Source organism: Typopeltis vanoorti, chromosome 18, assembly GCF_054136105.1.
Source record: "Typopeltis vanoorti isolate ZY-2024b chromosome 18, IOZ_Tvanoo_1.0, whole genome shotgun sequence".
Taxonomy (NCBI): domain Eukaryota; kingdom Metazoa; phylum Arthropoda; class Arachnida; order Uropygi; family Thelyphonidae; genus Typopeltis; species Typopeltis vanoorti.
The window spans coordinates 76,695,067-76,722,350 of record NC_143566.1 but is presented as its reverse complement, the minus strand read 5'-3'; the positions used below and the strand labels follow the sequence as shown (position 1 = coordinate 76,722,350).

The 27,284-nt window shown below is 34.2% G+C and overlaps 1 protein-coding gene across 3 annotated transcripts in view; it reads left to right on the top strand.

The window, feature by feature from the left end:
• LOC150096825 (septin-7-like) overlaps positions 1–27,284 on the top strand; it is a 394,847-nt gene that overhangs the window by 342,304 nt on the left and 25,259 nt on the right. For 2 of the 3 annotated variants that reach the window (XM_090407845.1, XM_090407843.1), the window contains 2 exons: positions 10,764–10,927; positions 24,792–24,872. In XM_090407845.1, the coding sequence (XP_090263971.1) occupies positions 10,764–10,927; positions 24,792–24,872 (245 nt within the window). The remainder of the gene's footprint in view (positions 1–10,763; positions 10,928–24,791; positions 24,873–27,284) is intronic. The other variant, XM_090407844.1, reaches the window with a different exon arrangement.

Here is a 27,284-nt window from a genome sequence, read left to right as displayed (position 1 = left end):
ACTTTTCTTATTCCTTGCCTCTTCTCTCCATGTGAATTTGTGCACATTTTTATGTTGGAACATGGTGTTAGTAATAACCAGTCCATGTCCTGAGCAGAAATCGAACAGGTATTTGCCATTATTATTAGCTTTGCTCTTTTCTCCAAATTTTCCCAATATATTTTTGTATGTCTGACAATCATTTCCTACTCTGCTATTTAGATCCCCAACAGGGACCTACTTTTCCTTTTTCATTGTGTCAGTTGCTTTCTCTAAAGCCTCAAAAAATTCCTCCACTTCTACCATATGCACAAATAAGTCTCATTGTCCAGTTTCCCATTCTCATATTTGCCCACATCGCTCTACTTGAGACTGCCTGCCATTCAAGAAGATTAGCCTCGTATTTTGTGTTGAATACTATGGCTACTCCTTCTTTTCCTTATTGTCATTGCCTGAATAAAACATATTGTATTTATTGCTCAGAACGATCTCACCAGTATTTGTCTTTTTTGTTTCAGTCACCCCTATTATGTCGATCTGGTACTTATCCAATTCCTCAGCTAGCTACATTTCTTTGCCATTCAGGCTTCTTATGTTGATAATACCGATCTTGCACTGTGGTGATGTTGAGTTGGGGTGGGTTTTAAGATTTGTTCCAGTAGCTGACTTTTCACTGTTTGCTCTTGTTCCCCTGGCAAAAACAACGGGGACCTTGTTTGACCAGGTGACTCACCAGCTGACATGAAATTATATTACGTTGTACCATCATTTTTTTATTTTGGTTTAAGCCATTAAGAATCCAATTTGGTCTGCTAAATCCAAAATTGTCATCCCATACTTGTTCGTTCAGTATCCAGGTAGATACCTAATGGGGTGCACCACGAGAAGGTGAGGATGGGACATTAGGTCAGAAGCCCTGATCGGTTATCCACATTCCTTTAAAGGATATGTGGAGGTCTCCTCTCAGTTATATAGCTTTTGACCCTTAAGCACCCCTAAAATAATAAATATATTTCTCTATCAAGCAATTGTGTATCATTTTGACCACTGAAAAGTTCTCCATGTTGCAGTCCATTCAAACAGCCAAATTGCTTTATTAAGATAGGTGCTTCTTTCAATTTTTTCACTAACTTTCTTTTTTTTGGAGGGGGATTCATGTTCTACTTTTTTTTCTCTTCTTATTGTCAGTGACTTCCTATACATGAATGTAGTCAAACTTGATTATAATGAGACAAAATGGTACCGACAAAATTTTTTTGTTATAACCACGTATTTCCTATTTTTTTTTTCATTCTCAGTAACTTGATAAAAAAATAGATTAAAAAAAATCAAATATTAGAGAGAAAAAAATAATATAATTATATACCTAGATATTATTTGTATGAATGAATATGCTTGTATGATATGGCAGAAATAAAAACAGTACAGAACTTTGACACTCTCCCCATCCCTTCAGTACACACACACACTATGAGATATGCCATTTGACTGCATACATATCAATGAAAGAACATGTGTAGAATCAACACCCTTGCATTTAGATATAGCAACAATGTTGATGTTGGAAGAAAAGCTATTTTCCTTTATACAGAGTTGGTAGAGTAAATGGTCCAAGCCTATGACATGTTTCTGAGCAGTTTGTTCATCATTTCGTAAGCATGGAAATTGCCCCACTATTGTCCCAAGCAATAGTGTCATCATTGCTTTAATTGAGAGGTTCCGATGTTCCAGGAATATTCTGCTGCAATGTAAAGGGCATTTGGGGAGACCACAAACTGTTAACACAAATGAAAATCACGGCCATGTGCTGAAGCAAGTGTTACACTTTCAGAAAGACAGTCAATGCTGAACAGCAGTAAAACTTGGGATACCATGGTGGTCACTGCAGAGAATCCTTTAGGAGCTTAAGGATTCTCTTATGCTACACAATAGGAATACTGTGCATGCATGCTGGCCAATGTCTATGAAGATCCATCCTAACTTCCATAATGTCTGGTTCTCGGATGAAGTGCATTTCTATCTAAGTGGTCATGTAAACAGATGAATCTATAGGTTCTTGAGACCTGAATTTATCCAAGAGAAACCTCTTCACAGCAATGTGGTTCTAGAGCCTATTTATCAGAACACTTCCCTGGGAAGCTCATTTCAAGGTTCACAGAATTCCTGCATCCTTCACATTCTCCTGATCTCACATCACTTGATGCCTTTTGTTTGGGGGTGGGGGGGGGTATGTTGAAGGAATGGGTATTCCACCATGACTTGCCTTCACACCTTGATGAACTAAGGGATAAAATTACACGATATATCCAGCAGATAGATATCCCAATCCTTGTTCTGCAAGATGACAGAGAATCTTTACATGCTCTACGAAACCTGTCTTGAAAGGCAAGTACCCATTTCAAGCACATAATCTACTGTAAATAGGTTTATTAACAAAGGAACATCTCTTTCTTTGTTAATAAATCCATTTACTCCGTAACATATTGTTTTAGTTATTCAGTACTGTTTTATTGCCATACTCTATAAAGTACAATACCAGTTAATAATAAACACGATTTCAATTAGCCTGTTTTATTTATGAATCTTAAAATTGATGCCGATTTTGAAGATTTTACTTTGATATTTCTCAAATTTCTCTTTAAAACACTCAACACATTAAAAGCCACATTATTTGGCTCAGCTTCTTCAAAAAAATTGACTAATGTGTCCATTGTACTTTGAACTTGGGAGATTGTGTGCACACTAATTTGATTAATATTCATCACTTACCATCATATCATTATCATGGTGAACCTTCATAGCTCAGTCAGTATAGACAAAACCCTTTGGTCAGAAAGACCTTTTTGTACTCTTCTCTTTTGACTAAAGGTGAATTAGCCAATCTCATATGGAGATAGGTTTTTTTCACTTGGAAACTTGGGTTTTTCGTCCCTCAGAACAGGCAAACTGGCCCGTGAACACACACGGATCTATAGTCATCAAATTCATACTTAATCCCTCACTAGGAGGGCTCAACCAGTCCTAGGACTGTCAAGGAACAGGGAGAACTCCACACAAATAAATAAATAAATTATCATAGTCATCATTTTTATCATCATCTTTGTTGAGCACAATTACTGCAATATCATGCTCTGTAGGAAGACCACTAGTTAACTCGCACAAAATCATCGATGTCATTATTAAAATTTAGAACGGTATGTAGCAGCCATTTGGATAATGATAAGTTGTTTTCTTCATATCCATCATCTTCATCTATAATTGAAAGTTTATTTCACTATAATTTTTATTTATTGAAGCAATTGGATATAGTTGTCAAAGTAATATTGTTCCACACATTATTTAGTAACTGTATAGTATCCAATATTGATATAGACTCATTAAGTTTTTCTTTTTTTTGACTACAAATCTTTTATAAAATCTTTTCAAACTCTTGATTATGCCCATGTTTATTGCTTGTAAAATTGATATCATGTTGGGAGACAGAAATGCTAGCTTAATGTTGGAGAAATTTTGAACCTAGGGATGTGCAGGACAGTTATCAGCTAACAATAAAATTTCTTTTCGAATAGCACCTTATTCCAATCATGTAAGTACTACTGAAAAATGTCTGAAATTATCCAAGTTTTCTTGTTCACTGCATAATTCAGAGGAAGTTTCTTTGTGTTTTTGAAACACTGAGGTTTTAATGATTTTCCGATAACATTTTTTTTTATATTTTTTAATCATTTCCTGTCATATTTGCATATTACAGGTACCATCAAGTGAGTCTGATTTTTTTTTTCCATCAATACATTTTCCCCCTTGAATTCAAATTATTATTATCATCATCATCCCAAGAGCCTGAGCCTGTGTAGCTCAGTAGAAGTGGCGTTTCTACTGAGCTATACAGGCTTGACTGCACGAAGAAAAGATTTGGTGGTTCAAATCTAGTCGCCGACTAGAGGAAATTTTTTCTAAGCCTTTTTTAGACCGGTTCCTGAGTTCGTCGATCTCTGGCACGGGCTAGCGGGTTTTTTCTCCTGGAAACTCAGGTTTTTGTTCCGTAAACTCAAGAAAATCGACCATTGAACCTACACTATTTTCAGACATTAAAAATATTGTGTTAGGGTTAGGGACCACGAGGTGGTGGCACTAGCTTGCTGCCTTCTTCACTGCATACCGATGAATCAGTGATAGCCTTGGGCCAGCTATCTCTCTGATTGGCTACCAGTGCAGATTAAACTGCCCACTCAGTCTCCGAAAGTTAGATAGGGTAAACGACCTCGCCTACTCCCTATACAGGAACAAATAGGCGTTAGCTGATTATTTTTTTTTTTTCATCATCATCCCAAGACCTCCATGGAGTCAAAGACTCATCATGTCTTAAATATGTTCAAATTCTCTGCAGACATCACACTCTCAGGCAATTCATTCCAATCATTCATAGCTCTCAATACAAAAAACCTGCTTCTCACTCCCTTGCTCACACCCTCCTTGTGCAGCTTCCAAGGATGACCTCTTGTTCTCCCCCATAATTCAACATTTTTCACACTACGTTCTAACTCACGAATAATTTAAACTTTTTCTCGAACTGAGAGACATTTTCTTTTAGCAGACATGTTTCCTTCAGAAGAATTCATTTTAAACTGATTTTACTATCATAGCAGTGTTTGGATGAAGAAAGGGTAGATGGCTTGGCCTGAGGCTAGATGCTGAAGAGGTAGAGGACCCCATCCCAAGGACAAGATTAGGTTATAATCCACCCTCTAATCCCAATGCAGTTAGTCATAAAAGCTAAGTCACTCCTTTCATTTTTCTCTCTTCCAAGAATTGGGTATTCTAACAACTAACTACCTACTCAAGCAATTAAGAATGTTTGCTAATTGCAGCCGTGATTTCATCATTTTCATGCTCGTTAAACTCACTGACTTGGTCTGCAAGGGAAAGATCATAATATCTGTAATCTTTACAGTCATATAGTTAAGGGGTGTGAGATATAGTGTAAAATTGGAGGTGATTTACTTTGGTCATATGTGCATGAGAGAGATGAAAAGAATGATGCCAGGAGGTCAGCTTTATCTTTAGGTGATGTCATAATACTGCCATTTGGGTGAGTGAGAGGTGGGAGAAATTGCACCCAACAACTTTTGCAAAGGGTCAGCAGACATGACTGCCATTAGTACAGATTGATTTTCTACATTAAATTTGTTAATGATTGTTTTGTAAGTGTTATGAGTTTCAGTGTAGGCTGAGAATGAAGCTGGTGATTTTATATCAGGCCACTTATAAGATGCTGTTGTGTTTTTCTTGGACCATGTTAGCACACTTCCATAGACAATTCGATGGTGAGTGGAGAGCATTGTCAGATATTCTGGTTGGTAGATAAAAATTTTGTTGTAGGTCATTGCTTACAACAAATACCTCAATTTCTCTTCCAGTTTGGTCATTGAATTTGAAAAAAGGAACTAGTTGTGGACATTAACATCACTAAGGAAGATGACTTCAATATTAGCTTAGTTGGACACAGGAAATCAAGCTTCAAGGATAAGAATTCAGATTTCTAAATTATTTTCAGAATTGAGTGGAACAACAGGGGCAGCATGTGAATGATACATAATGAGACAGAGATCTTAAGTATTAGGAGATTCCAGATTAGCCATCCTCTGACAAGGAATATGAGAAATCAAACCATATTTCTGGTGAAAAGGCTTATACATTGGCTATCCATAATGGTATCACTTAAGGAAATTGACAATGTATCTTCTTTTCTTTTCAGCCATTTTCTGTCCACTGCTGGACGAAGGCCTCCTCCAGTTCTTTCCACCTTTCTCTGTTCTTGGCAATGGTTGACCAATTTTCCCCAACAAAATGTGATAATTCATCACTCCACCTTCTTTTAGGACATCCTCGGCTTTGTTTCCCTTCTTTTGGAATCTAGTTTATTAGTATGGTGGTCCATCGTTCATCTTCTCTTCTGAATAGATGTCTGGCCATTTCCATTTTAGTCGCTTATGGTGAAGAATGATGTCAGTGATGTAAGTCTGGCTTCTTATCCAGGTGTTTCACTTCTTATCTTTTAATGTGATACCTAGCATCAATCTCTCCATTTTTCTTTGAGTTGTTAGTTTATTTGCCAGTGCTTTTGTTAGCGACCAAGTTTCACAACCATATGAGATGACTGGAAGTATACACTGGTTAAATGTCTTCCTTTTTAAACAGAGTGGGACATCATTGAATATTTTGGCATAGTCAAATTTTCATCATCAGGGAACAAATTGATATGTACACACAGGCACTAGATAGGATAAGTATGACTGAAGAAGAAACAAAGACTATAGCTAGTTCCACGACTACATGTACTCAGGGTTTGCCTACCATGCCTGCACAAGATACTATGAAAAAAGGCCACTTCATGTCACAGCAGCAAATAAAATGTTTAATCTATACTATATATTAATTACAAAACTTTTAATTAATACTTCCAATATTTTGGAAAAGTCAAATTGTCATCATCAGGGAACAAAGAACAAATTGATATATGCATGCAGGCATTACGTAGGGTAAGTATGACTGAAGAAGAAACAACAAAGGCAAGTCTAAAGTCCTCAAATAGTGTCCCTAGAGGACTGGGTTGGGTGTTCTTGGCTATGGCAAGTTCTTAGGATTAGGGATTTGCAGATTTGAGGCAGTTTTATACAACCATATTTATTAAAGTTAGAGTAGTTCCTTAAGTCTGAGGCAGATTCCAGGAACTATCCTTTTATATTTGAATTTGCTGCTGTGACATAAAGTGGCCTTTTTTTAGTATCTTTGTGCCGGCATGGTCAGCAAACCTTGAGTACCTAGTGGTGGAACTGGCTATAGTCTTTCTGTTTGACACTTCTGATGTTGGTTCTCCTGCCTGTTCGACCATAATAGGACAGCTCACAACCGCATAGAAGCTGGTAGAACATCTGGTATGTCTAGGCACCGTGGCTGGTAGTATTTGAGAGAGTTAATAAGGGATGCTAATTTTTTATTTGGTCTATAAGTGGTTATAAGGTATCTTTTAAGAATTTTTATCAGTTTTTCAGATGTGCCTTGGATATATGGAATAGTAATAGATTTGGTGTAGTCTCTGTTCTGGGGGGGGGGTGAAGAGTAGTTTTGGGGGTTTAATATTCTTTGGATTTGATGGGGGACTTGTAGCCATTGGCTAAGAATGTATGGTGAATGCATTCAAGTTCATTGGTGAGGGAATTATTATCAGAGGTAATCAATTTTGCTCTATTATTCAGGGATTTGATGATACCCCATATCTCTATGGGGCACTATTTTATGACTTTAGGCTTACCTCTTTAGTTTCTGCTTCAGTCATACTTACCTTATGTAGTGCCTGCATGAACATATCAGTTTGTTCTTTGTTTCCCGATTATGGTAATTTTACTTTGCCAAAATATTGGAAGTATTAATCAAGAGTTTTTTAATTAATATAGTATATGTTGTTAATTGTCTTAAGTAATACCATTATGAATGAGAACTTAGTTTCGACAGGTCAGAACTGGTTGTTGTAGCATAAATTTGTTGGTTTGGTGAAAATCAGATTGGGTTTAGATGTCTGTAGATGATGGTACTTATCATTTAAGTTGATGTTTATGCAAAACATGTTAGAAAAGTCAATCTGAAATAGATTTTTGAGGGAGATAGATAGTACCTCCTGTATATTGCTAAATGGCCTTCCTCAAAGCATGAGCTGGAAGTATGGAGGATTAGCTGGACCTATTCTCTGGAGACCAAACACAGAATCAGCCACTTCAGGTTCCCAGTAAGCAGGATGGGGGTGTTTCATCAGGCAGTGAAGTTCATCTACCACCTGGTAGGTTTGGCATTAGTGGCCCATTATCTTCATCTGAATAATGAACTCACAAAATGATCTCTTGGTAATTCAACTGTTTTTTTCTGCTCCTGTCACCTGCCTACCAACAGCAATCATTAAAGTTATCCTTCCGTAATTATTCTTCCTTTTACTTGCCATTTAGCAAAAGAACAGTTCAGGATTTCCTTTCAGCTAAATTCCTCTTATAGTCCGACTTTATGTTTCTCACCATGCCAGTTATCATCCTGCTTGCCAATCACCTTTATTCTTCTATATACCCTCTTCAGTATTTTATTCTTCTTTGCAACTCCTGCTTAATGATGCTTCTCATCCATTTAACTCCACCTGATTTATTCTCCTGACCCTTAGTATGCAGTCAGTTCTGCTTTCCTCTTGGACTATAAATTAAAGATACCAAGGAAATTCTTGGTTTGATACTTTATCCAAGTGTAAACAAAGGTACTTCAGGACTGGGCAACTTGTATATAGAGGCTAATGACTTCACATCAGTTGCCTTAGTATTCCATAATGAAACACACATATCCTTACAGACATGTATAATGCTATGCATTATAGGAAGGGTCACTACCCAGAGTGGTTTCAACCTTTGTTGAGGTCGAAATCATCAGTCGGAGCTAGGCCCAGAAGTGATTCAAGGTTGAAGTAATGTAAAAGTCATATTTCCATATACAGGTAGCCAAAAGGTGACTTCACATCACTTGCCTTAGATGTAAAGTCATTAGCCTCTATATACGATTTGCCCAGTTATGAAGTTACTTCACGCACAAACTTTGTTGGCTTGCACTTGGATAAAGGATTAAACCCAGAATATAATTTTCTCAGCATCTTTAATTTATATCATAACAAAGTGGAAAAACTTTCAACATCCTCTTGGAATATTTCCCATTCACTACTGACATTCTTCCCTAGCAGTTTTTACCATGGCATTATTCTAAGTTGAGTTTGTTGTAATCACAACTTCATAGTTCCACATAAAACTCTTCTTATTTGAAGATTCCACATGTTTAGTTGCTTCCTGTGTTAAGACATAATCACTCTTCCTGGGAAATTGATTACCTTTGTTATGGATAAATTCTCTTATGCTGTCACCAGATACAGTATACTCAGACCAAATTTGCCTTCTAGCATATGCCATTTTAGGTAATTATCTCTCTTTCTCTCTGTGGCTGCATGAATTCCATTTCCTTTTGCTCATGTGTTCTTTCTTTCTCTTCCAACCTATGTTTCCCTATAGTTAAGCCCCCCCCCCCTCCCAGTAATGATTACAAGTTCTGTGCTCATTGAGCTAATTTGCTTTTGTATTACATCTGTATCTCCTTTTGCTCCCCTGGCCCATAGCAACAGGGAACTGTAAATTTTGTCTTGTTGGGTTTATTTCACATTACATAGCTTCAAATGCATTGCCTCCCTTCAAGTGACTCTGCCTTCCTACTGAACTTCTACTTTTGTTGTTTGCATTTCATCTGCTCCCATTAGCAGTACCCCTCCTTCATTTCTTCTCTTTGTCCTCTGAAAATAAAATATTCATGGCCATAACTTCTTTTTTGTCAACTAAGTCTCGCATAGTTTTCAGCCGTTTCAAGCTAATCAGTGCCAAAAACTTCTCATTCTTCTTCTTCTTCCAGCATTGGTGCATATGCATGACAGTATCCTCGAACACATGGATACCCTTGAACTCTTTTAGAGAATGTGTCATCTAGATTTGAGACTTTTTCATTCTCGTTCAGCTTTCGATCTTTGTTATTCTCACAGTCACTCACCTCAGAGAAGCCCATACACATACTTGCCTGCATTATCCCTTATAGCTTTAGTTTCCCTGATTTTAAATATCCATTCTCTACTTGAAATATAAATTAAAGATACCAAGAAATTATATTCTTGGTTTAATCCTTTATTCAAGTGTAAGCAAATAAAGTTTGCACCTGAAGTATTTTCAGGACTGGGGCAACTCGTATATAAAAGCTAATGACTTCACATCACTTATCTTAGTATCCCATAATGCAAAGCACATATCCTTATGGGCATGTATAATGCTATGCATTATGGGAAGGATCACTATTCAGACTGGTTTCAACCTTTATTGAGGTCTCATCAGTAGGAGCCAGACCCAGAAGTGAAACTAAGATTGAAGTAATGCAGAAGTCATATTTTCATATATGAGTAGCCAAAAGGTGTCACACCTTATTATTAAAATACTCTGGATTAGAGATAGTTGGTGGAAGTTTTTCCACTTGGTAATATTACAATTAAAGATACCAAGAAATCGTATTCTTGGTTTAATCCTTTATCCAAGTGTAAGCAAACAAAGTTTGCACCTGAAGTATGTTCAAGCCTTAGTATCACCTCTGGGTCTGGCTCTCACTGATGAGACCTCAATTCAAGTAGATGTTGGAAAAACTTCCAGCATCTACTTGAAGTACTTATATATGAAAAGTAGTACTGCAAGTACATTTTTATTGTTTAACTCAGCTCTAACTTTTACTATGATTTTATAATGTCTTTTAAAATATTAATTAATTAGTCTCAAATAAATTTTGTTAACGTCACTTTAAAAATGTTTGGTCATCTAAAGTTAATTTAATGCAAAATATTTGCAATTATTTAACTCTTAATTACCAAACATTTTTAAAGTGATGTTAACAAAATTCATCCAAGATTAATAAATTAAAATCAGTAGTACTGTTTTTGAAAATAGAGATATTTTCAAATACCACTTTATTTTAATCTATAAACATTAAATTAATATAAAATTAAATTTATTTTATGTTTATTGATTAAAATAAAACAATACTATTGATTTCATAACTAAAAAAAAAATTGCTTGCATTCACACTTTGTGTGTGAGAGATAGAGAGAGAACTTCTAGTTTCTGGTAAATAATTAACTTTATATTAATTTATGTTTGACTGTTCATTTCTTTGATTCTCAGCTACAACGCCGTTATGAACAAATGAAAAAAACATTAGAGCAGCAGCACCAGGAATTAGAAGAGAAAAGGCAGTTATTTGAAAAGGAAAAACTTTCTTTTGAAATAAGCAGTAAAGATGCAGAAGAGGCTGTTCGGAGGATGTCTGTAGATACAAACTCTAAGGAGTGAGTAGAACAGTTTTCTCCTATGTATTTCATCACTTTATGGGGATCTCTCCTCACATCCTAGAGAATGGATTTTAGGCATTCATTTTCAGTAATAATTTGCATAAGCCTTTTTTTTATTACTAGCTGCTAGTGTACCTAATTAATACTTTCATAAATAATCCAGTATAATCAAATCAAAGTAATAAAAAATTGAAAACATATGAGTAAATAGTTAATATAAAATTTTCTGAATATATAATTCCCTGTTTTGACATAATATTTTAATATATATCATTTTGCTTATTAATGTAGCATAACCGTGTGTCACATATGTGATAACAAGCCACTTTCTCCATATACTTAAATTTTAACTGCTTATAAATAACTCATTATAAACTGTATATTGCTGTGTGTGTGTGTGTGTTATATTCAGATATGAATATATATACATATAATATTCATATCTGATAAACCTCAGCAGCATTTACAAAATTCAAACAGTAAAATTCTTTTTATATTGCTGTGATTTCTTAACTGTTTGTCTTGAAATAATAAAGTCATAGTATCCTGCGTTCAGTCCGAATCTGGCTTGTCCTTTACCAAGTTGCTCTCCAGCAGTAGTTCATAGTGTTTTCAAGGGTGCTTTATATGGGACATATTCTTCTGTAATATTTCCATTCATTGCCTATGTATTAGAGCATCCCTTCCTCTTTTTCATATGAAAACTAATTCCTTGCCAGATTACATTTTAGAATTATTTAGATGATACATTTTAAACAATTAAGTTTTAAATCTTATCTGCTATCAGTTTCATAAAAAGGGATAAGATGTTCTCTGAACATCATCATTTCTTTCTTTTAAGATTATCACACGGCGGTCATCATTCATAGTGAAGAATTTATGGAGACACAACACGTGTTAGAATAATTACTTTACTTATCATTAAGAAAGTAACATTCAACGTTTCAACTTCTGTATTGAGGTCATCATCAAGAAAACATACATATGTACAGGATAGATGCTACATGACAATACACTACACAAAAATAAGATGAATCTAAATGTTTGTTAATCATTTACTATTAACATGCCTAACCTGACTTCTTGTGGAAAAATAATAAATAAATAATAATAAAAATAAATAAATAAAAGATAGAACTACATTAAACAATTTCTAAAGTCCTTTTGTATTAAGATTTTCTGCTGTTTGGGGTTGTTCTGGATGTTATACGGGTTGAAGATGGGTCCTTCAAATACTTGGAGTAATTAATCGATCATTCTTGTTCAGATTTAGATGATGTTTAAGCATTTCCCAGCCTCTTTGAATTTTATTTCAAACCAGGTTTTGGTGTGGTGTAGGGACTTGGTGCCTTTCCAGTCAGTTCTGTGACATGTTTCTAGTGCATGGTCTGACAGGCTTGTTTTACCATATTGAAGGTATATAATGTGGTGTTTGTGTTCATCTTTTCTAATCGGGATGGTACGTCCTGTTTCCTCTATGTAAGGTAGGTTACAGGAACATTGAATTTTGTAAACCCCTGGGTGGGCAAGGTATGGAAAAGGATCTTTGGAAGAGCTAAGTAAATGTCTTAATTTTGCAGGGGTTTTAAGGTTGTCTTAATATTATATTTAAGTAGTGCTCTATTTTTTCCAAAATGCCCTTAATGTATGGCATTCTTGTAATCTATTTTACTTTTAATGGCTTTTTTTTTTTGAGGATTTTGTGAACTGTTTTTTTTTTTTTTATTATTGTAGCCATTTTTTACATATGTTTGGCTAATAATTTCAAATTCTTGGTTCAGAGCCTGTTCATTGGAGCAAATTATTAGAGCTCTGTGTTTGTGTCAGAATGATGGATTAATTATGCCAAGAATTTGGAGGCCCCATCTTCAACCCCATATAGTATCTAGAACAACCCCAAGCAGAAGAAATAATACAAGAGGACTTCAGAAATTGTTTAATGTAGTTCTATTTTTTTGTGTTTTATTTTATTTATTTATTTTTATTTTATTTTATTTTTCCATCAGAGGTCAGGCTAAGGTAAATGATTAACAAACATTTAGATCCATCTTACTTTGTGTAATGTGTTGTCATGCATCTTGTATTCTGTACATATGTATGCTTTCCTGATGAGGACCTCAAAAGAGAAGTTGAAACATCGAATGTTACTTTCTTAGTGATAAGTAAAGTTATTATTCTAACACACGTGTTGTGTCTCCATAAATTCTTCGCTATGAATCATCATCATCAATATCCTGATACACACGCACACACACAAATATTGTTGTTCAGGTTACTATAACAGCACTACATGATTAATTTGCATTATTATTAATCTCTTCTCCTCTTCACAATTTTCCTCCCGATTTAGTCTATTACTTGTAAACACTCCGATATTGTCATATCTAGCGTTTTGTGCTTCTAAGGCACTTCTAACTGAATCGATCCACCTAGATCTTGGTCTTCCTCTGGGTCTCTTTCCTGCCAGCCATCTTGGCATCAAACACCTGTTTTGCTAACCTTTCATCACCCATTTTATTTAAGTAGCCATACCATCTTAGATTAACTCTGCTCACACCTTCTTGAATGCTAATAATGTCAAGTTCCTTTCTAATATTTTCATTTTTAATATGATTCTGTCATTGATGCCATCAGTTCACTCCCCTAATTTTTCTGAGAACCCTCATATCTGTGGTCTCTAATCTTTGATCAAATGCTTTATTTCTAACCCAACTCTCAGATACATAACTTAAAACTGGTTCGAACACGGTCTTGTATACTACTAGTTTGGTGTTTTGGCTAATTTCTCTCTTATTCCGTATAAATTTATTCAGCTGGCTACCCACCATACCAGTTCTGGTTATTCTGTTGTCTATTTCCAGATTTAAATCTTCACTATGAACTCTGCCTAAACTACTTGTTCTATAGAATCACCATTCAGAATGCAGCTGAAATTTGTGTTCCTGCCTATTTTCATAGTTTTTGGTCTTTTTATTGCTGATTTTCATGCCAAATTTGTTACAGCTGTTATTCAATTTAATTAGGGAAGACTTGCACTAGATGTGTTTAGGAGTGCAACATCATCTGCATAAAGCAAAGAACTAAGTTTGACATCTCCAATTCTAATATCAGGCCTAATGCCACTTTCTTTCATAATGTGATCCATATAGAAGATGAATAGGAGTAGAGAAAACGTGCATTCCTGTATTACCCCTGATTTTACATCAAATCGTCTGCCAGTATTTCCTTCAATTCTAACTGTGCTGACTGCCAACTTAAAAATAGACCATATACTGCTCTGCATAATGATCCATTCACCCCATATAACTCTAGTGCCTTGAAAAGCTTTTCTCTTGTCACCCTGACATATTTCAACAATTTCTCAACTATTTGTATTAAAGTAAAAATCTAATCTTGAAAACTTCTGTTTTGCCTGAATCCAGCTTGTTCTTCAAGTTTCTCTTCCATAATTTTTATTAACCTCTTTTCAAGTATGCTTGCATAAATCTTATCTGGAACACTCAGTAGAGAAATATCTCTGTAATTCTCACATCCAGTTTTGTTCCCTTTTTTTATAGATGGGTACTATGAAAGCTCAACTCCAATCATTGGAAATTCAATCTTCTGTCCAGGCCCTCTAAATTATGCACTGCAAAATTTTTAAATCTCCATACTTAAGCATTTCTAATTGAATATCATCTACTCATTTACACATTTCAAGTTTTTGATGCCTTTTTCGATGGGGGTTCTTCGATTCAAAGATGTTCGATGAGGTTGTTTTGTGGGAACCAGTCTCAAGCACAGGCATGTTGAAACTTACAAGGGTAACTGCTCAAGAACTTCCACAGCATCGGAAGCATGAAGTTGTCCAGGATGTCCAAGTGGCCATCAGACGTCATGGTTTGAGGCACGTTCACCAATGGACCAAGCCCCATCCAACTGAAACACCCCCATACCATTACTGTCTCCACCAAACTTGACAGTTGGAATTATACAGTCCTGCCTGAACACTCCCCAGGTAATCTCCAGATCCAAATACAACCATCAGAGTGAAACATTTGGAAGCATGATTCATCAATCCACAAAACCTTTTTCTAGTCATCTGTGGTCTAAGAATGGTGTGAAAGACAACAGTCTAAACATCATTTGGCATTGAGGAGGTGGGGGGGAGGGCTTGTTCACAGCAGCTCTGCCATGGTAACCAAAGGCATGCAACTCTATGTGGACAGTTCTAGTGCCTGACAGATGTCCCTGCAGCATTTTTCAGGGTGACTCCAAGTGTCCACTGCTGATGATGTGTGGGATACTTGAACATTCTGAGACAGAGCTCATTAATCTTGGTCAGTGAGTGTTGGTGTTTTTCCTGCTGTGGTGGTACCATCAACTTTCCATCTACAAATTACATAAGCAATGGTGGATTTCCATATACTGAGATGGGTAGCAAAGTCACAGACAGAAAGACCACTGGTGTGACACTCAACTACCATCCCACATTGTAAGTCTGTCAGTTCAGCTGAACATGGCATCTTGACATTGAGTACAGTGCAAAACATGCAGCACATTCCACTTTTATTAACAGACTTATGCACACACTCCATGAATATTTGCATGTTTCAGGATCCAAAATTTGCATAGCATATAAGGTATCCAAATACTTTTGTCAACATTGTGTGTGTGTGTGTGTGTGCGTGTGCGTGTGTTCTTCAATATCTGGGTGTTTATCTGCTATGGTATGATTGTTGGTCATCTTACTATGAATAGACAGAAAAATCTATTGAACAATGTATTGAAGAACACCTTCAAGATATTGAATGACATAGGAGTGAAGCCTCAGCTTTGTAATCACGTGTGTTCTCTTCAGCTGACCCACAAAATGCTTCACAAATGAGACATGAAGTGTTATGGGATAAATCAGAACCATTACACCATTGCTATGATACAATGGAGAGAAAAATCTGGGATTTTTTGCGAATGGCATTAGATCCTAAATCTAAATATTAACCCAAGTATCAACTTGTCTGAATACTTTCTAGCCTTAATTAGTGAAACACACACAACATTCTGTAAGGACTTACTGTTTTCTTTACTAGTTTGTATGTTTACACCTGAAGAAATCCTGTGCAATTAGGATGAAAAGTCATGTTAAATAAATTAAATTAAAATAAATCTTATCATCTTATTCCGATGTTCTGCCTTATAAACTCTTAGTCACATACTCATAAACCATCAAAGTCTACATACTTATAACTCTAATTTGGTGTACTGTTTTTCAACTTGCATGTTATGAATATTTCCATTCATAAATTTGAGTCACAGCTCAACCCCATCTTTTTATTTTTTTATTATTTTCTTTAATCCTGAATTCATGCATATTCCAAGAATGGAAACATGAACAGTAGTAGATCTTAAGATTTTTTCCATCCCTTTTTTTTATTCTTGCATAGGAGTATAAAACATCTTCAAAAATTCCTGATATATTTACCCTGAAAGGCTGCTATCTTATATCACTTTTGGAATCTGATGCTTTTTTTTTATGGTGTGCATCTGGCTGGCGTTAGATGCGTGATGAAAATCGCCAAGCCTTTCTTCCTTTTCTTTCACTGCCAGGTAGCACTGTTCCGAGTTATTAATTTTCTTCTTATGCAGTCTCCCTGAATTCTTCCCTCATTCCCAATCTGAACTGGTAAAAGACTGTCCAGTCAGGATGGTTCCTGTCTTCTTTGGAGACAGGAACCATCAGGAACTCAGGCTGTTTACTAGAGTTAGTATTCTATTATAAAAATCATTGATGGTTTCCTTTTTCTCCTGGGTGCATCTTTGTAACCTCCACAGGTTCGGACCTACACTCCTTACTTTGGAGAATTGGGATATCAGGGTATCATTAAACTTATTGTATTCCAAAGTGTCTCACAGAATTGGAGAGGAATGCAAAAAGTTCTTTGCCCTTCCTACCGATTTATTCAGCAGTGAAATTAGGAGTTGGAAGTCCGACCAATTACCAATATTTCTTAACTCTTCTACAAAGTTGAATTAGGACAACACATCATCGTTGTCTTCTCCAGAGAATTGTGGGATGATGAGGTGAGGGTTGATGGTTCTAAAGAACTCCTGTCACCCATCGTGTTATTGCTTGTAGTGTCAGAATTTACGCTATCCACATTCATGCTTTACACTTTCTGAATATATATATTTTCTTATATACTTTTGTCACCTTGATCTTTATTCAAAACTGTTTCAATCCAAATAATTTAACCTAATTATTGTGGATTTTATCCCGTCGGCTACTGCGGCATTGTAAACGTTTAATACTGCTGCACCTTTGTAATATTTTCCTATTAGTGTCATATATTTAATTATTTTTATTTTTTTTTCTCTTTACTCTATTACTTTCTATCCTTTCTTATTTCTCTCTTACTTTACTCTAGTTTATCTTTAATTTAACTTTCTCTATCTTTTATTAACTCTACTCTACAGATTAGTACTTTTCTGATACCGGGAGAACTCTGGAAATTTATTTAAATTTATCGATTACACCACCAGTGTTCTCCTTATGGTATTAGATGTACTCTGAAACTATCCTAAAGATTAATTTAACAGTCGCAGCTAATATTTAATTCCTTCGCACACAAGTCTGGTATTTTTTTGGAAACAGTGTATTGCATAAAGATTAGGTTGCACACTTTGTAAACAAAACAAACATGTTTATTTAAACTAAACTGCAATTATACAATATCATACAATAAAAAGGGGTTCTCTCACTCTAGGCATAAAATTTCAGCAATTAACCATTAGTATATGCACAGAGTCATGCAACATACTATATTAACACTTAAAGAAAACTATCAGCCCTTCTCATTTCTAGGATTATCATGCTCTATGATTTATAAGTATTTCCAACTATGTTTGTGAACAATTTATTCTTATATTAACTTTCCAGTCCTGAACTATGAACTATATGTTAAGCACAATAAATGTCCCTTGGACTCTCAGTAAATTTCACATATCTTAAGCAATCACAACACAATGTACTCGCATATCTTCTTTAACGTTACTATATACCCATTCCCAGTTCCTTTGTAGGTTCCTTCCCATTCCTCTTCATCATTTGCAAAACTATGTAGTTGCTCAGACTCAAGCTTCATGATCTTTTATGGTCAATTCCTTAAATACTTATCATCTAGCTATTCTAGTAGGTGAAGATTATTTTGTAAATTTTAATGCAACTAAAACACAGTTTGTCTTATTTCCTTGCAGCAAGGCCATGCCTCTCCATATCTTTCAGTAACATTCCTTTCACCCACCATGAGTGCTTATCTCTTCTTGGGTTAACCTTCACTTCTAGCTTATTCTTAAATATGTCATATCCATAACCACTTCAGCAGTCATAAACCTTGCATTCATTTCATTCTGAACAAATATTGGACAGCTTCTGATCAACATCTCTATAGAGTTGAGTCCCAGACCCACCAAACCAAATTTTTATCATTTTCCTTCACTGTGTATACCTCCGTCCTTAAAAACAGTCTTCCTCTATGCTTGCCTCGATGAATGCACCTAACTCTTCAAGAAACACATTAACGGATTCCTTTTTTCTAATTATTTGCCCATACATGCCACTCTCATGTTGTAAGTCTTGAAGCTTCTATTGTATATGGTTGATTTAAAAAATAAAATAAAAGATGGTCATAAAATTCCTATTTTTTTTTTTTTTTTTTTTAAGGGAAGGATTATCAGAGTGAAGAAGTACTAACTCTCTCTTATAAGAGAGATAAGCATAAGCCATAAGATCTGTTCAAGTTAGGGTGATGTCATGCTAATTGTTTTTTTTTATTATTATTTTAAATAAAGGTATTCCATAAGGAAACTATTCATATGTATAATCTGTAGAAAATACTCGCTTGTACGTGTGTGTCTCTCATAGAACCCTATGATTAATAGAGAAGACATGTTCTGCAAAGCCAGATTTTTTGGGTATATGTTCCTCACATGAACAGATGTAGACTTTCCAGATTGTCCTATTATTTTTGTGTACTAAGGATGCCTGTGATGTATCAGAAAAATTTAATGATTAAATACTTAGTTTAATGCAAGCTTCCTTCTTTATTTTTAATATAATTCTGCCATTGATGCCATCTGTTCACTTCCTAATTTTTCTCAGAACTGCCATATCTATGGTCTATATTCTTTAAAACTGTTTACTTCTGACTCAAGTCAGAGATTCGTAAGTTAAAATTGTTCGGAATGCTTTTATATACAGCCACTTTAGTGTTTTGGCTAATTTCTCTCTTATTCCATATAAATTTATTCATATGGAATAAGAGATATTCATATATGCTGCATATGATATATGAGAGATATATGCTGCATATATGAAAAAGAGATATTTATATATGCTGCAGTTGCCTCCCCAGCATACCAACTTTTCTTATTCTGTTATCTATTTCCATATATAATATGTCATCTTCACTAAAAATTGTGCCTTAGTAGCTGAAATATTTTAAATCTTCTGTCAGTTGCCATTTCAGGATGCAACTAATGTGTTCATTGTTCCTATCTATTTTCATTGCATTTGTCTTTTTATTGTTGTCATACCAAATTTATTACAGCAGTTATTCAGTTAAGGAATGCTGTAGACTTGTATGGGATTTATTTAAGAGTATCACAGTATTTGCATAAAGCAAAGAGCTGAGATTAACATCTAAAATTCTGATATTAAGCCTAATGCCACTCTTCATAATGTAATCCATAGAGTACCAGTGTCGATGGTATATGCCCTTTTCTGAACCTAATTTTATATGCCTTTTCCAAATTTACAAATTTTAAATATAAATCACTGTTATATTTCCATGATTTCTCAATTATTTATCTTAAAGTGAAAATCTGATCCCCTATTTGGCCTCAAAGTTTCCCTTCCACAATTTTTCTTAGCATCTTACATAAATCCCCTTGAATATTCAGTAAGGAAATTCTTCTATAATTCTCATATTTACTTTTATTTCCCATTTTTATAGATAGGTAGTATGAAAGCTCTTCTCCAGTCAGTCATGAATTGGCCTTCGGACCATGTTTTTTAAATTATTAAGAGAATGTAGCCACTGTAAAACTTTCATTCCTCCATATTTGAGTATTTCTGGTCAGATATCTAATCCTACTACCTTTCCACATTTCAGGTGTTTGATGTCTTTTTCCACTTACATATGATATGTATTCTTGACCACATGTTATACCATTGTTTTGTCATTTCTTATTTCATTTAAAAATCCTTCAAAGTAATTACTCCAGACATCTAGAATATCATTATTTTCAGTCTTCACATCACCTTTATCATCTGCAACTTATCTTAAACTACCCTTTCCTCCATTTCTAAGATTTTCAATAGCCTCTAAAACATTATTGCCACCTTTCTGATATTTTTCCTCCATATTCTTCTCAAAGTCTTCCCATGACTTTTGTTTAGCTACTTTTACATATGCTTCTTAACCACATGCTTCTCTGGCCAAATCAGTCAACGTGTTCTTCAGTGTTCTGCTGCTTAGTTCCACACCATTTGGGTCTACAATTCACCTGTGAAAGCTGCTTGACTTTGATTCTTTTTAAAACTTTCTTACACCCGTTTCTTTTCAGTGTGATTACTTTTATCTTGCTCATAAATAAATGGTGGTCACTTACTATTTCAGCCCTCTCTTGTACTGAATGGTTCTTGTAGATATTGCTGTAATAAATAACACATTCATTGAGACGGTTTTCCTTATTTCTTGTGTCTTATCTCTGCATGAATTGCACACATCTTTATGTTGGAATATGGTATTGTAATGAGTAGTCCATGTCCTGAACAGGAATCCAACATATATTGTTGGATTCCTGTTCAGGATATGGACTACTCATTATAGTTTTGCCTTTCTTTTTTTTTTTTGGCTTCCCGAAAACCTTTCTGTATTTCTGATATTCATTTCCTACTCTTTTGTTTAGATCTCTAATAAGGATGACCAACTTTTCCTTTTTGTTTATGTTTGCTGCTTTCTCTATAGATAAAGAAAAATTCTTTCACTTCTTCTTTAGTAGAATGTTCTTTGGAACCATAGGCACAAATAAGTCTTATTGTCCAATTTCCCCCATTTTGATGTTGCCTGTCATTCAAAAAGATTCTTTTCACGCTTATCATGCAATAATATCTTGTACTTGTTATTTAGAAGTACAAAATTGATTTTCCTTAAATTGATGGAGCCTATATTGATGTCTGCTGATATTGAATTGGAGTTACCGAGTAGATATCTACTCATGGAACGTATAATGTGAAGGTTAGATCCAAAATTCCTTAAAAACTATTTTCATTTCATTTCATTTCATTTATATTCTCTTTAATTGGAATGTATTACTTTTTTGGAAGGGGAAGACGTGTGGATTTCATATGGATTTCGCCACTACTAAAAAAAAAAAAAAAAAAAAAGCCTTAAAAGCACTGATTTTATATTGATTTCATATAATTTATGTACTGCATTTTGTTGAAACATGTTCATAGAAAAGCTGCCATTGCTCAGTTAGTAATGACATCTTTTGATAAGATTTGAGTTTGAATTCTGTTCAGGATGTGAAGAATCTGTATAATTACTTTTCAGCTGAAGTTGAGTTTATCAGTCTTATGGAAATGGTGAGGTCCCTTCTTCCTGTAACTTGAGGAAGGGGAAGTCATCCCTCAAGCTACAAACTGGCTTGAAAATATCTGAAACTGGCAAACATAGGAGACCGTGCAGATAAAATATAATCTCCCTATTGCACCATTAATGAGATATTTAAGAAGCCAAGTAACTTTGTCATGACTGGCCATACAGCAGATATTTGCAGTAAGCAAATGGACTGGGAGATAAAGCCATAAATTATATGGGATATAAACTAAAATGAACTTTGCAAGGTGCTGTACTATATCAAGGAAGTTTACCAAACAAAGTTAACAACAGTCACACTTGAGCTTGTCATGCATTCGTTATTAAAAAGAGATTTATTTAGGGTTATTTATCAATACATGATATAGGTTGTGGTTTAATAAGGAAATCCCATGAGCAGACATATGAATTCAAAATTATAATAACGGAAAACTCACGTAAAATATTATTTAATAGTAAAATTTTCGCCTGCATATCGCAGGCATCTTCAGTACATTTATAAAGTTAATTCAACAATAACTGGCCCTTCCAAAGGGAATTGCCAGTTATTGTTCTTAGTAGCTAATGTAAGATAACTAAAAAGGTCAATAAATTTCCTAACTAAATATATACATATATATATATCTTACAAGAGAATCCGTGCAAGCGCCCTCTCCAGTCATGTTCTTTTCTCTGCTGACTCTAATCTAGAACAGCGCCAACACCAGATAGACTGGAATTTTATGGCCACAATTCATAAATGCGGTGACGAACTAGAGAGACGTATCTTAGAATCAAAGGAAATAGTTCTGGACCCATCACACATGAACAATAATTTAAGCTGCAGTTTACCTGACTCTCGCAGTGCAGCGATTCAGTTCTGTCGCTCTCGAGTCAGTGGCCACTCACTTATGCCTCACGTTAGACCTGCCACGCGGACACCAGTTCAAATTTGACTGTTGCTATTCCCAATTTGTTTATACGAGAAGTTCATGTTTTTTAACTTGTTGTTTCCAGTTTTTGTCATTATTTACACACCTGAAGAAGTTGGCGTTCCGACGAAACTAGTCGTGTTTTATTAAAGTTTTTATCATACCTTTCTCGGTGTTCCTAGTCAGTATAATTATTTTTTAAAATATCATCATCATCAAATTCCTGCCATGTACCCTCAAGGAGTGTACAGAATATGATAGTACTACATGAAAAAAATTACATCATTACTAACTTCCTATCTACAATTTTCCTCCAGATCACTCTGTTACTTGTCAAGACTCCAACATTATCAGATCTTATATTTCTATCGTCTAAGGCACTTTGTACCGTATCAATCCACCTATATCTTGGTCTTCCTCTGGGTCATTTTGCTGCCAACCTGGCAGAGAACACTTGTTTTGCTAATCTTTCTTCGCCCATTCTGTTTAAGTGACCATACCACCTGAGATTAGCTCTGCTAACGCATTCCTGGATGCTGACAATGTCAAGTTCTTTCCTGATATCCTTGTTTTTAATATGATATTGCCATTGATGCCATCTGATTCCTTGCTCTTGTGGATTATCTTATTTTGGACAAACAGGAATATCTGCCTCTATTCGGCAAGAAGAACACCAGTCTTAGATTCAATACCTTGAACTTGAACAGTCTGGACTTGCAGAACATGCCATCATCACTAGACATAGAGTTCATTGGAACAATACAAGAGTCCTTCACAAAAGTCGGTTCCTCATGGAACGGCTTTATAAAGAAACGTGTGAAACTTTACTTCACTCTCCTAACTTAAACAGATCCGATGGTTTATGTCTATCCCCTTTATGGGAAATAGTACTTTATAAATCAGCTAATCCTTCCTAACTTTTTATTGAGTATATATATATATATATATATATATATTCAGAATTCATTTTTACTCGTTTGGAATATTATGAAAAACCTTTAATGACTAATACCGAGAGATAAAAAGATGACAAGATATATTTATAAAGATACTACTAGTTTACTAGTTTTGTTGAATAGATCAACATCCTCAGGTATCACAATCAAAGAAATATATAAAAAATTACAGAGACTTAAAATTGTAATAACAGAACAAGTATAAAAAGACAGTAGCGTGTTTGAAAAAATGCGAGTATGAGTTCCAAACAAACATATACTACGCGCTGTCGCGAGTGCGCCAGTACTGAACAGAAGCAATGTGTGCATCAGAGAGATTGTAACTCAGGCTGCTGTTGATATGAGAGGAATCTAGAGAAATTTCCCTGAATTCGACAATCTGTCTTTCGAGTTCATTGTAGCACACATGGATGTTAGACATTTGAGTCCAGTTTACAATGTGTTGGCGGCCTTCGTCTGAGTTAGCTGATTGTGATACCTGAGGATGTTGATCTATTCAATGAAACTAGTAAACTAGTAGTATCTTTATAAATATATCTTGTCATCTTTTTATCTCTCGGTATTAGTCATTAAAGGTTTTTCATATATATATATATATATATATATATATATATATATTTTTTTTTTTTTTTTTTTTTTTTTTTTTTTTTTTTTTTTAGTTTGAAAATTTATTGACCTTTTTAGTTATATTACATTAACTACTTAGGTGGCACCCTTTGGAATTGTCAGTTATTGTTCAATTAGCTTTATAAATGTACTGAAGATGCCTGCGATACACAGGCGAAAATTTTACTATTAAATAATATTTTATGTGAATTTTTCCGTTACTATAATTTTGAATTCTTATATAGGTTGTAGGTTTTGCAACCTCTAGTGGTGGGAGAAAAAAAAAGTTACATCATCTTTTTAGTCTCTTTGTGTTTTATGATTATAAGTTTGCAATTTTGATGTAAAAGAAGATTGTCAGTTATAGAGCAGTATATTTTAAAATTTTTGAAATCTAAATATAATATTACTGTGCAGCTCTGAGCATTAAGAATGTGCAAAACCAATTAATACTGCTTTTCAGTTTTGCATACAGAGACACATGCATACACTTTTATTAATATCCACTATAATTAAATTCAGATGCTAATGATATTTTTCTAAACTTATCTAAAAAATTTTCTGACTAGCATTTACTTTATGTGATATGTCTGTTTTATGTAAAAATTGACTATTATATGTCAATTTGAATAAATTAATTTATTCAGATAAATTAAAAAAAAAAAAAAAAAGACAGAGAGTGAAACTTCTTAGGATCAAACGTATTTCTTTATAAGAGTTTTTTGTAATGTAGATATTTCATATATAGGACAGAGAAGTTACCCAGAAAGGCTGATCCACCTGCTTTAAGACCTAAAGCATTTACAGCGCCACATGATTGTCGTCAAATGTAATCAGTTGTCATTTTTATATATTAAAATACATTCTATAATGTGCAAATGTAAGCTTGAAAATTTAACGCATCTTTTAATATAAGGCATACGCTTGATGTGATTTGTGCAAGAGGATTTTATAAGTGCTGTAAACAGTATTATTATTCACATGACAGTTAAATATATCATGGAATTTGTATCATAATTTATTAAAATTCATGAATTTTTTCCATTTTATTGTATTATATACATATATTTTGCATACCTCTGAAAGCATTTAAGATTATATTGCACTTATAGGAAAGTAAAGCATACCACTATTTTTTTTTTTTCTGTGTAATTATAGTTAGTTTTTATATTTCACAATAGAATGGGGGGTAAGGAAAATATGATTAACATGTGCACTTAATATAGAGATATTAACATATATTGATATGTCAAAACATGTTTTGATGTATCGTTATATATTGAGACAGAAATGTTACCTTATGACTCATGTAACTTCATTTTGATTTCAAAATAATTGTAATTGGTCATTATGGATCACAAAAAGATCTGAATATGGGGGAAAGCAAGATAAAATACATTAATACTCCCCCCCCCTCCTGTAGGAAGCACAGAAATAGTTTGTTATAGAGAATTCTATAGAGAGGTTCACTATAGAGAATTAGGGTAAGGGCCTCTCCTCTCCATTCACATGAAATTAATATCCAAGAACCTACTGGCCTTCAGTTGCATAACCGTGACTTCTTGAACTTACCTCACACCAAGCTTTAGCTGACTAGTAGCTGACAGTTATGAAGTATTTTATATTTTAAACTCTGAATGTATAAGATTCAAACCAGATTCTTCTTTTATTACATTATAATTTCATGTTTGGTATTGTATTGTATTCTTTTTTCTATGGCTCTATAGCCCATAGAAATTGTATTGTATCAATTTTTAAAAAATTTCACATTTTAACTGAAGACATTACTAATCTTCATTTTAGACTTGTATTGACATGGGTGAACATCCAAATTCTGATAGCTTTAGCAAAAAGAGACTAAAAAAAAGAAAAAATTAGGGAAGTAAAGAATAATCCAAATAAACTGGTATGTGTAACAGCTTACAGAATTTTGACTTATACAATGCACACTGCTACTTGAAAGAAAAGAAAATCTAATAAATACCGAATATTTTATAGTTAAGATAACAACATGGTCTTCTATGGAAGAGTGATAATTGTGTGGAGAAAACTGTACTTTAGGTAAGTAAACCAAGGAAATGGCAGGAAATTGTACATGGATGACCGAACAAAAAGAACTTACAGGAACCATACATACATATGTAAAGCATGCATATGCGCGCACACACACAAAAGACAACATGAAAAGTACAAATCGAAATAATAATGGAAGACATATAAGAAAAAACTACAAGAGTATGAAATTATAAAAATAAAAATCTCGAATTAATGTCAATTAACTGAAGTCTTCATAATGAACTAAATATGTGCAGTCTTACCATCAAAATCAAAAATATCCTGGACACTCCAACAGTCAATCAACATTCTAATTGAACTCCCAATTACAAAGAGGAAAAGGAACACAAATGATAAACAGCTAGCCTGCATTAGTCATCTTGTGGGAATGGGGAAAGGGATCAGCAAAGATGGAGTAAATCACCTTCCTTAATTGGGCAGAGAACTAATGATGGATAGATAGTTTCTATAAATTGAAAGTCATTTCTTTAAAACTGTCAATTAAAGAAATACAGTATAATATATAGTATTTCTTCAATAAGAAATGTAATTAAGTTATGGAGTCGGAATGAATAATAGCTTATTTTGTGTTTGAAAATTTAATTCTTTATGCATAAGGTAAAAAATTTTAAATTGTTTAATGACAACCATAATGAAAAGTAAAGTAATTTAGATGCATAATTTTGATATGTATAACATAAGAATGCTCCAAATGAGTACTTATCCAGTTGGAATCTTGTTATGTATATAGGGAAACCAAATGAATAAATTTCATCCTTTAGCATCTTTAAAAAGAACTGAAATAAAACTAATTTCTCTATTTTATGCTGGCATGAAAATCTAAATTAGGTTAAAGGTGTGAAGCTAATTAATCAGTTAGCTACTTGCTGCAGCAAAGAGCTGCCAAGGAAACTTGTGAGTACTGCACTATTCATCAATGTCCTATCAGAAACGTTCACTGTTGAAACTTAAAAGAACTTTGAGCTGTACATACTTCAGGTAAAATAATTTTAAGTGGTCATAATTATCCAGCAATCATTGAAAACACATTTTAAAATAACATTTCAGAAATATAAAATATGAACCAAATGACAAATTGGTGAAAATAAAATTCTAAGAAGGAAAAACATTTCTTTATTTAAATAAACTTACTCAACATTTATACCAAAATTGAACCTCAAGATGT